Source organism: Penicillium subrubescens (genome assembly GCF_028828155.1).
Source record: "Penicillium subrubescens strain IBT 31985 chromosome Unknown utg000004l_segment0_segment0, whole genome shotgun sequence".
NCBI lineage: Eukaryota > Fungi > Ascomycota > Eurotiomycetes > Eurotiales > Aspergillaceae > Penicillium > Penicillium subrubescens.
Window position 1 is genome coordinate 2,919,943 of NW_026643154.1, and position 12,349 is coordinate 2,932,291.

The following is a 12,349-nucleotide window of genomic DNA, read 5'->3' on the forward strand; positions in this document are numbered from 1 at the left end:
CGTAAAATTGACCTATCAGGGTAGGCAGAACTATTCAGCTCCAGCTTGCACTATGACAGGAAATCCTGTATCGCAGCAGAATATAGAAGAGAGATATGGGAAACCTCTGAAACGGCCAGTTAAATAAGGTTGACCAGAAACTCATGGCGGGAAAATCTTCAAAACCTCAGAACTCATACCCTAAGTCAACTCCATAACTCAATAGGCACCTTCCCAAACAACTGGTCTGTTTTCCTTGGCCCACACCTTCTCTGCGTCACTGCCAAACGGTGGAGGAATCATTCCATTGACCATCCAGAGTCTCCTTTCAGTCTCATCGACATGGAATTCCCAGTCATAACCTTTGTCGGCAATATGCGGCCTCAATGCATTTTCGATCGCACCGCATGTTTGCTTGTAAATGCGGTCCTCATCATCAAGTCGAACCGCAATGTGTTCGGCAACGATTCGAATGAATGGCTTTTCGAGTTTCCTTTCGGCGCCAACCCAAACATCTCCAGGTGGGAGCTTCATAAAATTGACAACCACATAAAAGGCAGGAAGACCAATTCCGGTGTATATTTTCGTTATATCTTTTGTCAAGGCATGCTTAGAAGCGGCGTCCTCAAAAGTTCCCGTGGGGTGGAATACGAGCCAAAGGGGCATGTTGTTTTATAGGGCAACAATTTGGAAAGGACTTAGGGAGTTGTCAAGCAGAGGGTGCGGTAAAATAAGAAGAAGTTAAATCCTTGAGCAAGGTGCAACATTGATGGTAGTACGGTCTTGGGCGTTCATATAGCAATCATATCCCTCCTGGAAGCTTCTTACCCCGCATTAACCTTTGTAGCTCAACACCGCTTCACTGTAGGCCGAAGCATCTTTCATGCTATGTTCAAATTCCACACTTATAATAACTAATCATCCCGAAATTATTGAAGACGGGCCTCCCGGACTTCAATTATGGCTCGGAGAAGGAACGTAATCACAATTCGAGTTTATACCGAGGTCTCGTTAACTGCGGCAAATTGTTTGAGAACTCCGAAGATTATGTCGACTGCATTAGGATTACGTTAACCGCCTCGGAAGACTAATCTTATTGCGTTGTTGACGAAAACTGGTTGAATGGACATGAGCCTCGGCCCACGGCCCCTTTGTGCCTTCATTGTTGTTTTTCGTGGTCGGTTCTTTTTAAAATAGCACCACATTTCCATTTTACAATCTTCGAAAAGTATAAGAAGAAAGGATCCCTTCGTCAACAAGGGGGATAGACTAGCTTAAAGAGCTGTGCCCTGCGCCTGAACGTACCAACGAGATTTATCACTTCCCAACATTTTGAAACGATGAGCCCAAGAAACGTCGAGTTTCGCACTCTTGATGGATTGGCACTGCGAGGTTTATTTTACACGACAGGGAAACCGCAGCAGCCCTGTATTATTATGACCCACGGCGTAAGTCGCCGTCCCTTCGTCTTCCCGGTGGAGTTGATCCTGAGCTAAGCCACAATTCAGTTTGCTGGCCGCAAAGAGCAGTTCTTGCCGGACTTTGCGGAGCGGTTCCTTGACGCCGGCTACGCGGTTCTTTTGTACGATAATCGGAACTGGGGTGAGAGTGAAGGCACGCCTCGCAATGAGGTGGACCCGTTCTACCAGGCGCGGGACTACTTCCAGGCCTTCAATTACGCAGCATCACTCTCCGAGGTTGATCAGACGAAGATCGTATACTGGGGGACTAGCATGTCAGGAGGCACTGCTCTTTATGCGGCCTCTATCGACAAACGCATCCGAGGTGTTATAGTACAGGTTCCTTTCGTGACAGACGAATATCTTCAGGCACGGCAAAGGCAGATTCTTCCGTTGCTTTCCTCGACTCAGCCACACACCGAAGGAGGAAGCGCTCCGGCAATGCTAAATACCACCGCGGAGAGCGTAGAAGAGGCAACGAGTGGTCTCTCCCGCGCTGCACTTCCGCATCCGGACGTCTTTGTTTTCCTGGACGAGATAAAGCGGCGAGGAATCGTCCCTCTCGAAAAGCAGGTCACCCTCCAGTCGCTTCTGAATCTCAGCAATTTTGATCCGAAGTCGTTCCTCCATCGCATAGCTCCTACCCCTCTGCTCATGGTTGCTGTCGACAACGATGTTACGGTCCCGACTCTATCGCAACTGCAGGCCTTTCAGATAGCCCTTGAGCCAAAGAGTCTTGCTATCATCCGTGGTGCAGGGCATTTTGAGGTCTATATCGGCGAGAAGTTCGAGGAAAACGTTGCCATCCAGCTCAAGTTCCTTGACAGCCTCTTTTCAGAGAAATAGCCCAAACAACTGTTTTTGTTCCTAGTCTATTTTTATTTTATTTTTTGAATACTATTCACTCCGAGAAGACAGTATCTGAACCAATAGACGGAAACTACTCAATGGTGGCGGATGGTATCGACACCCTACACCAGTCTTCGCTGTTTTGATTGGTCCGCCGTGCGTGCTCCCGTCGTCACGGACGCGTGCGCGAATCGACCATGGCGGGCCGTATTGGCCCTTCAAAATTTGTCGGAGCAAGCTGAGACAGTAATGGGGAGTAATCCTAGTAGGAGAATGAGGTTGAGGATAGGACCAAGCGGAACCAATCTTTCCCTAGCAGAAGACTCTGCCACATACTAATTGTGAAGCAAGAAAAGCCCAAAATCCGGAAGCATCTGCGGACAAAATATGTACCTGGCCCGTCTCTCGGATGCGAATGCCCACGCATACATCTGTGTCGCACATCTTACTATATTCGTATGCCTTTCTCATCAAACTTGTTTTGCGACGGCATTGTTTTTGGCGTGTCAATTTTCTCTTTGAGGAGTAATTAGATCGAGTTGGCTTATAGCAGCCATCGCGAGTGGTCACCTTGTTCATTGGGGGAGCGATAAAGGTGAAAAGCATCAGAAGCGCAAGCTCTTATAGGGATAGTTTGTTAACAGGAAAGAGCCAAAGTGTGCAAAGAGTACTTTTCAATTTTCTGAGGATCATGGTCTTTTGAGGGTTGAGTAATACTTGGGCGCTAAGACGGCGCGTAGTTAGGGCTTCTCCACGTGATATTAATACTTTCTGCTATCTCGCCGAAAGTACGTGGGAGGAGGACGCAACACGAAAAAACGGCTTGAACACGAGTCATTGAACTAGACCTGCAACACGATATATATGCTTTATCCTGCAAAAGGGTAGCATCCGATATATCCCGCGATTGGTGCTCGGCAGATAGGGCACTTCTCCGTTGTTCCAAGACTTCCTGCGCATGACCTGCAGACCATGTGCCCACATGGAAGGAACACCCAGCGATCTGGCTGCATATAGCAGATACTGACTGCACTCTAAAATACGCTTCTCCCTTTGCTGGGAAAGTTCAGCTTCTGTATTTTGGTTCCTCTCCCTCTCCTGGCGAAGTTCATCTCGAAGCGTGCGATTTTTCTCTTGTAGCCGTTGCATTTTATGGCTGACTGCCTTTCGGAGCTCTTCAAAGGCGTTATCCTGGTCCATTGTTAGTCAAGAACGAAGAAGGTCTGCGAGGAATTGCTACCAAAGCAGACGACTCCTTCGTTTCAACTCTTTTGCGTTTGCGTGATGGTGTCGATTCTGTCTCATCATCGACTGCTTCAACGATCATGCTCTCAAAATCTCGGTAACTGTAATCACGGCGAGGGGCCCTCTGAGGTCGTGAGCTGCCTGGCTCGAGGCTTGGCAATTCCTCGTCATCGGCGATAATAATCGTGTTGGAGGGGCTTGCCATCGTGATCTTTGTCGCCACGACTAGGTGAGGAAAGTCGATACAAGCTGGCTTGGAGAGGAAAAAAGGATATCAGAGCATGCAACCGGCCAGGGGAAGGAGGCCCTTTATATACCTGATAACCAAGAGTGATGGACTCAGCCCCTGGAAATAATTGGTCATTGTGAGATCGCAATATCCTAAGATGCATTACACGATTGGACATCAAGCCGTGATAGTGATGAAACAAGGCTATGCGTTGCATGCGCTGCCCCGAGAGGCAGACAGTGTATACCTATATTTATCCGGATCCCCCCGCTTGACTGCCATTCAGGGCTTCATGGCCTGCTTATTCTTGTCTCTGAAGTTCCTGCACCGGATTTGGGCAACGCTTGCGACTGCGCACATGATGCACATCAAAAGCATGGCGCTGAAACGCCATTTGATGTAGCAAGGCCACTTCACACCAGTTGCACTTAAGTGGCTTTTCTTTGAGATGAATAGCGTCAAAATGACGCGTAACACACCCGGCGTCATGATACATCTGGAAGCGAACATGATCAGGGAGCCCCTTGTTTGCAAAGCATTGAAAGCAAGCCTCTGGCTTCTCAGAATTCTCGAGGTATTCCTTAGTGGCACGCGACGGCTTGCCAGCGACAGAAACAGGTACCTCACATGAGTTAGCAACATTTTGGCTCTGCCCTGCATCTTGCGGCTGGTTTATGGGACTAGCCGACATAACGGATTCAGAGGCGTTCCGCTTGGGCCGGCCCCTTAACGGACCTCCTTCAAGGACGTCACAATACTGCACGACGGCTGCAGCACCGGTGTCGCGCCGATTCCACTCATCCTCCAACGAGTTGGAGATTGGGTAGGAAAGAAGACTCTGGACTAGATGCAACTGGAGGGGGTGCATTCTGTCCTCCAAGGATGACTCGTCCTCGCTCTCTTCCTTAGCCACTGTACCAGACAACTGCGCCTCGATGTCTAGAAACGCTTGCTCTTCATCAAAATTCTCCCGGATTTGATGCCGCAAGCTCCTTTGCAACCGTTTTCGCGTGTTCCTCACCTCTTTCTCCCGTTGCTGGATTCGAGGGAGCAGGGCGGGCTGTTGAGTCTTCTCGTATTGGGCACGGATCTGGCTAAGTTTGCGCCGGGCCTCTTCCAACTCGGGGTGTTCCTCAAGTTGTGCCCTTTGTTGATCAGTCAAATAGCGTGGGCGTCGCGTGTCCCGCCAACGACTTTGCCGCGTGACGGCTCGCATCAGTTCTACATCCGGGTCGAGGCCACAGATAACCCGAATCATATCGGTGTCGAGCTGCAGAGGATGATAGTGGTCGAGAAAGGTCCGGGGGCTGGCGTGCTTCATGATCAACATGTGTTGTTCCTTGCTCACCCACCCTACAGACTACATTAGCCACTGACGGAACAGAAGGAAGAGAAGAATTAGGGGCCTGCATAGCAGTACTCACCGCTCTCGTTGAGCACTTTACCACTTCCGTAACGGAACTGATGGGCATGGAACGCCCCTTTCCACCCGCGGATCTCCCCAAAGGTGACTAGCAAAGTGGACATGGCCGACTTGGACATCGGTACGGTCCGCTGAATGGTCGGAGTGCCATTGACCAACTCCGTCTTACAGAAGATATACCAATCAGACTTGTTCGGGTCCAAGGGCACCAGGAGCTGTTCACAGCCTTTGCTGATGAATAGTTTCCGTAGCTGAGCCTTCGAGGTCAGCCTCGAATTCCGGAATGCGCGCGCATGGAACAGGATACCGAAAAGCAATGTATGCGGGCATATCACCAGAGAGGGCCCGTAAACGATCTCGGGAAGTGCAAAAGTAGTTCTGCTGATCGGTTAGCTGCATGGCCAAAGCCAGAAATTCCGGAGACGACAAGAAGGATCTCAAAAGATATCATGGATCCGGGGGTGGTTGGGGAATTGAGAGACGGAGAGAAATTGTCTCGACGTACAATTTGGTCAGACCGAGGAACTTTTTGGTCCCTTCAGGAGTAAGTTCAATCATAGGGACGGGTGGGCTTCCACGAGGATCCTTCTGAAGGGAGATCTGCAGGTCCTTGAACTGCAGACTCAACAAGGCGTTTCTTCGGTGCACGGTAAAGAGAGCCAGGGAATTGAACAGACACACTTGGATACGTTGGAAGCCCAGATAGAACTTTTTCTCCTGCGTCGACAAAATCGTTTCGTTAAACGGGCCAATATCCTCGATATAAACCGGTGTCTTCTTTCCAGGCTGCGTGTCTAACCCATGCTCTTGGACCAAGTACTTCATACCCTGTAAATCAGCTGTTAAAAAGATGACGGTCTACGAATCCAGGTTGATGATACTGACCCTGCGTACATCCGAGCCATCCTCGTCGTTGATTTTGATCTTGGTAAGCTTTTGGTAGTAGCCGCGGAGGTTTTTCCAGTCCGTATTCAACGAGCTAGCTTTGTTAATGCGTTTTAACCGCCGACCTTCCTTGCCGCGCTCGAGTTTGAGACACCAGCCTAGGAACCGATACATGTCATTGTTCGATGCCTGGCGTAGCGCCTCCTCAGGCTCCCTCCATTTTGGCTCATTTAGCTTGTTTATCCGTTGGCTGGCACAGTACCTGCCCTTACATTAGTAGATAGAAATGTGGTCAATCTCTGTAATCGCTGACCGTTTCCACCGCCCCTCAATCCGCTCTCGTCGTTCAATCGTACCAGGGGCCTTGTCGAAATCCTCGGGAATCTCAGACAAATCAACTCCATCATCATCTAGTGGATCATCGTAGAATTCCCTCAAGTCACCAGAGAGCCCTGGCTCCAAGGCAGAGCAGTTCTCATCCGACCGGAGACGTTTTCGTGAGCTCGGAGCATCGTCGAGCTCCGTCAGATCCGTCTCATAAGTAGCATCGCCCTGCTCGTCTGAGTCGCTAGTAGTGGTTGTAGTTGTATCATCCTCGGCACAGTCCCTTCCTAGCTTTCTATTCCGTCGGGGCCGAGAGCGCTTCATCGTTGGGATCGGAGGAAGACAAGGGACGGCGAAGGTGCGGAGGAAGTGGAAGGGACTAAGGCCACAAAACCACAACACGGGCGGCTGGCCGGCAGCACACTGAAAGGTGAACGAGCAACTTTGTATGAGGGGACACGGTCAATGTCAGGGGAGCAGGAAAGGCGGAAGGAAGAAGAGCAGAAGAACGAAGAATATGAGGGAAAGGGCCCTTGGTAGGCTCGGGGGGATACACTCGCGATCGAGGGAGCAGGAAGGGTGGAAGAACGAAGAATATAAAGGAAAGGGGCCACGGTAGGCAGGTTTGCACCATTGTAACTTGGCCTGTGGCCTGGCCCGTTTAATGGGGTGTATTGAGGCCATTTTTGGCGCCTTCGCAGGGCGTCAAGAGGAGGGGCTTTTTTGACAGAGACAACTGAATTGCTGGGGTGCCCGCGAGTGGGTCTGGCTGGTGCGTGGTGGTAGCCGGACGGGGACGTGTTGGAAGATCGGGGTCACGTGTTACCAAATGACGGCCGAAAAAGGCGTCGATGGAGGCCAGAAATGGCACCCATTTGGTAAACCCAAATTGTATAGTAGTAATATTCTCTATTAGTTACTAAAGGAACGCAAACTCTTAGATTAGATCTTTAGCGTTACTATAGATAATACGACTAATAATAAGACTTTAATCCGAGCTTTATAAGAGAAACTAATCTCTAATAGCGCGATTAGCTCTAAGGAATCTATTATCCGGGTTCCTTATATAGCCTATATAATCCAGCTTTACCTAAAACAGCTTTTAGGGTATATTAGAGCAGCGCCTAAGAATAAAGAAGTAAAGACTTTTTAGTCCGACACTTAAGCTATTAGTTTAAGGGACTTAGTAAATTATAGAGACGTAGCTTACGCCCTAGTAAAGGTAAGCCTACAGTGTCCACAAACGACTATTAATACAGACAGAGTACTTATAGAGATAGATTCGATTATTTATAGTTTTTGTTAATATAAGCCCTTAACAACGAGATATATTTTTATGTCTTTAATTAGGCGGTACTCGGCTATTTCTATTATATAATATTTAAACACGTTAGAATTCTATATTTTTAATGCTTCGCTGTGCTCGTCGACTAAGAAGTATTATCAACAAATACTGCTACGATTATAAATACTTATAATTTAAGGTTACTAACGTTAAATAGCGACAGATTAACTACCTAGTCTACTTAACTAAACTATTCTTTTAGTTCACTATAGCTCTAATAAAGACTAAAGACGTTATAATCTATAGCGTGTTCCTTGTGTATAGGAAACTTCTAGAGTATATTAAACGATCGAATCGAAAATTAAAGAGAAAGATAACGCCTTAGAAGAAGGATATATATACTACGCTGCTTACTACAAGGTAGAAACTAAAAGAGTACTATAAGAAGACCTATCGTAACTATAGCTTTCTTTACAGTACAGGAACTTTATTTGCTCTGTAATATAAACTATCTACCTTTAATAATAGGGAGTACTCTACTTACTATAAGGATACTGTCGGATTTACGCCGTGTGCATAAACCCTGAGGCGTTTGCTTGTAGGCGCACACAGGTCGATCGAATACCACGATTATGGAAGAGAGACGAAAGTGCAATAGAGGTGGGTCGGCAGCGAACAGGTTGAACAGTGGAGGGTCAACACAGTTTAATCAGAATTGCCTTGAGCTCTATTCGTGAGTGGAAAGGGTGTCAAACTTATTCAATTTAACTAGGGAAACAGGCAGTATTTATAACTTTGGGTACATAGCAGAATGTCACAGGAAAAGAGTCATGAAAGTCCGAAATAACATGGGGGCATACGAGAGTGTTAGGAAACTCGTTGCTTTTTCCATTTGATGCAGTAGTTGATAATTAGCATTGTATATCATGAAGCGGTGTATATGGATGCAGATTTATGCATCCGATTGCATTAGCGCGCGCATGCATGCATGCGCTCGCTTATTGCGGGGATACGCACACACACACATGTTGACAGATACTTCAAAAAGGTACTATAAATACTTAAGAATATACTTTACGCAGTATTAACAACAAAACCCCGAGTTATTACTTCGTATAGTGAATCGTACTTCTGTACTGCAAACTTCGGAACTTAATCGACTACTTAAACCGGTTAATAACTTTATACTACGTGAAGGGGCAGAGTATAACAAGGTAAATTAGTATCTTAGAGAAGGTACAGTAACCTGTATAGTATACTTAGACGACTAATTAACTTCTAACAGCAAATATTCCTGTCCTACTATAGCTCTATTAGAGAGAGTATAAGCGTAAATTCCCGGTACTTTCCTAGCTTGTACGCGACTTGCTTTCGGTTCTAGCTACTAGTATAGGTATAGAAAGGCTTTTTAATAGTGCGTAAGATATCTGCTATTATCGTCGAGGATCTCTTTATAAAGCGACTATTCAAGATTTGATAATATATATATACTCAGAGAAATTTATATTAGAGGGATAGCAGTTAACTCGCCTAGAAAAGCCGATAGAGAGCGAGAGCTAGGAGGCACTTAAAGAGGATAAAGCGCTAAAGGCAAATAAAGAGGATACTACGCCGATCAGCAATAATAAAGAGGTCGAAGAGAGTAGAGATATTAAGGGCAATATCGAACCCGCGGCGATATACTAGCTAGATAATATATTAGCAGAGACTAAGTAGTATTTAATACACAACTAGGTATACGACGCGGAAGGAGACGAAGAGGAGATAGAGGACAGAGAGGTAGATAAAGATAATAAAGCTGATTTGCTTCTACCACTAATCACGCAACTAGGTGATAGAAGTCAGAAGAGATCTTCTAGTAGGGCTATAATACCTTTAAGTCGACTGTAAGGATATAAGCTATATTAGTCCTCTTTATCATAAGCTAATCTTACTTTTCTTCGCTAATAACGTTGGTTCTGAATTACTCTCAGCTGTAGACGAAAGCACCCAAACGATAGCAATACTATTATATAATCGAATATTACTGCACAATTTAATGTAAATTGATTTGTCAATCTTTTTTGCTTTTTTGGGTTATACAGGGTACCCATTTGGGTCTTAGGTTGGGTTTGCCTGAAGACAACCCGCCCACGGGTCTGCTGACTAAGACCCAACCCAACCCACAGGTAGGGTTTTCGCGGGCGGGTTTGGGCGGTGGGCGGGTTTTGGCGAGGCCTAATCTATATAGATATTCAAGCTTTCCTTCATGACTATCTTCCCTCTTCACACTTCCTCCTACCCAACCACCCCTACCTCCAGTATACGGTAGTATTAATAACCCTTTCCCTATTAGGAAATTGATTCTGATTGAATTTTATTGCAGAAATCGCCGTATTCGGCTGCTCGCAGCTCGCTATGTGCCCCTAGCTTGATCTTGAGCCCTACCGGAGGGAAATAACCCAACTTGCGGGTTCGAATTGCTCGCATAAGGCTATTCGCATCTTCCTTCTCTATACGCACGGCGTGTGCGCTTCTACGAATACGATATCCCGGCGCCTACAGTCCTGGGGCCTCTGTACACGCCGGCTTTACCTACCTGCAGGCGCTCGCGATACGATCGTTTATGAGCTTCTCCGGCTATCATTGAGTACTGAGGAGATCCTTTTAATCCTTGCGAAGAAGGTTATACTATCCTCTGAACGTACCCTACTGTTATGATATACCCTGGCATGAGGTTATTCCCAAGTGTTGGTGCCTCAGGCTTCCCGGACCTGATAAGCCGGCAGGCTTTCTGTGGAGGTTCGCTGGGGCTTCGTCATCAGTACGTGTACGAACTCCTGCAGGGAACACCCTTGACAGAGGTTACACAAGCCTCGTGTTTCATCCCGCTCCCATTTCCCTACCAAGGATACATCTCCTTCCTGTTTGAGCGATGAAACTGTATATAAATTGACCCATGTTGAAGAGGTTTTACGAACCTCAAGAAACAGTCTTTGACAATCTCACACTATTGACTTAGCCCCGTTTCTCCTACCTGATTGACAGGCCTCTATCCTGACTTATAGAGTATATCCTTGCAGTATGCGAGGGGAGAGATAAAATGACTGTTTGTGTTTTCCAAACGACACCTCCAAAGGAAAGGAAAAGGTACTTACTCTGGGAGTATTTGAATTATAATGAAACTATTCCGTCAGATTTATCACTAAAACTGGAGATATCATTATAAGCAGGGGCATTAGAGGAAGTGAGCGGCACAAGTTCGGCTAGTTAAATAGTTAACAACAGATATGTCACCGTCCTGGTGCTGTTCCAATATGATTGGTTCAGAAGGCTGCCTCGGCATCATTAGCAGTCTTCCTAGATTTGATTTTCTGTCGTTTGTGAGTATTTCCTTCCTATATATATATATGAAATCAGTTGTTGCGGATACCGGGACTGATGAATTACTAAAGGTAACCTAGCTTTTACTGAGGTTAAGCGACCTACTCCGCAAGAAGATGCTATTTTAGCAGTAAATTTATGGTGAAATAAACACACTACGCAAGCCATGGATTTCCTATAAGCCGCAGAAAAATATATGTAGTCATTGTTACTAGTTGGAGAGCGTGCTGATCTCCGATTATAGAGCGAACTAATCATATGTTACTATAACAGATTGCTGCCATAATTCTTCCTCAATGTGATTGGTTCAGAACTCTGACTCAGCATACTGGTGCAATGCCCTTCCATCTTGCTGTGCAGCACTGTATTCGTTAGATGATGGGAGTCCCGCGAGAAATCTCAAGACCATGATTGGTTGGAACTACTTTACCGGATCTACAAAGCCGCATCAAACAAACACTAGTGACAAGAATTCGTGATTCAGCCTGGTACGACGCCAGCTACGTTATAATTCCTACTTTCCTGGGTCTGTGGCCCCCCCTGCGTTTGCCGCAACTTGAGACTTTACATCTCAGTCTAGGTACGTTCTGTTGAAGAGATCTTTTGATTCTGATTACATTGTTAAAGCCCGCACATAAGCTAACAGTTAGACTCACAATAGATGTTATCAGAGTTATCAGAGTTATCGAGATTCACACGACGCAATAACCGCTACAGCCACCAAAGTGGCTCATGTGCTATCCTTTCTAGGCACAAGCCAGCATGAACACCACTTGCTCAATCAATTGTCGCCGGTGCCTAGAGGGTTACAGTCAAACAATGCTCGCACATACTCAGTCTCAGATTTCAATACTGGTTGGTCTAGATGAGTACTCCAGAATAGCCATTGACGCAGACCATGTTTCCTTCGTTGTTGTGCCACACCAACAAGTCCCTGAAGCTCCGAATACATCTGTGATGGAAGAAGCCAGGAACCTCATTGTTAATGATGCAGGGGTTCACCGGTCTTGAGCTATATAGCTGAATGAGATTCGATCGAAAAATCGCTTCTACCACTATAGCGAGCGCGCAGCCTATGACAACCCAAGCAGCTTAGCTTCGGTGGTAGATATAGTGATAGTGGGCTGTTTCGTGGCCTTCTAATCGACTGGGCTACTATAAACCCGGTAGATATACCTGTTACAAACCCAAATGCCTGACTGAGGGCGGTAACGGGCCGAGGGGCAGCCGAGAGCTAACCATTCTCCAGGCAGCACCACATTAGTGAAATCACGTGCGTCTCGGTATACTTATGTCGGAGCAGCAGT

The 12,349-nt window shown here is 46.6% G+C and overlaps 4 protein-coding genes across 4 annotated transcripts; 1 reads left to right on the plus strand and 3 right to left on the minus strand.

Annotated features, from left to right (window-relative positions):
- Positions 1–198: 198 nt before the first annotated feature.
- On the minus strand, positions 199–645 carry N7473_006088 (tautomerase family protein; the record flags this gene model as incomplete). The annotated part of the gene is made up of 1 exon (XM_057152028.1): positions 199–645. One exon carries the CDS (start codon positions 643–645, stop codon positions 199–201), a length of 447 nt encoding a protein of 148 aa, XP_057009833.1.
- A 674-nt stretch (positions 646–1,319) lies between these two features.
- Positions 1,320–2,285, plus strand: N7473_006089 (alpha/beta hydrolase; the record flags this gene model as incomplete). The annotated part of the gene is made up of 2 exons (XM_057152029.1): positions 1,320–1,427; positions 1,488–2,285. 2 exons carry the CDS (start codon positions 1,320–1,322, stop codon positions 2,283–2,285), a joined length of 906 nt encoding a protein of 301 aa, XP_057009834.1.
- Positions 2,286–3,007: 722 nt separating this feature from the next.
- Positions 3,008–3,738, minus strand: N7473_006090 (uncharacterized protein; the record flags this gene model as incomplete). Its single annotated transcript, XM_057152030.1, has 2 exons — positions 3,008–3,479; positions 3,529–3,738. The coding sequence occupies 2 exons, from the start codon at positions 3,736–3,738 to the stop codon at positions 3,123–3,125; spliced, it is 567 nt and encodes a 188-aa protein (XP_057009835.1). The 3' UTR covers positions 3,008–3,122.
- A 325-nt stretch (positions 3,739–4,063) lies between these two features.
- N7473_006091 (DUF3435 domain-containing protein) lies at positions 4,064–6,718 on the minus strand (the record flags this gene model as incomplete). Its single annotated transcript, XM_057152031.1, has 5 exons — positions 4,064–5,115; positions 5,187–5,563; positions 5,691–6,013; positions 6,071–6,332; positions 6,384–6,718. 5 exons carry the CDS (start codon positions 6,716–6,718, stop codon positions 4,064–4,066), a joined length of 2,349 nt encoding a protein of 782 aa, XP_057009836.1.
- Positions 6,719–12,349: the final 5,631 nt, after the last annotated feature.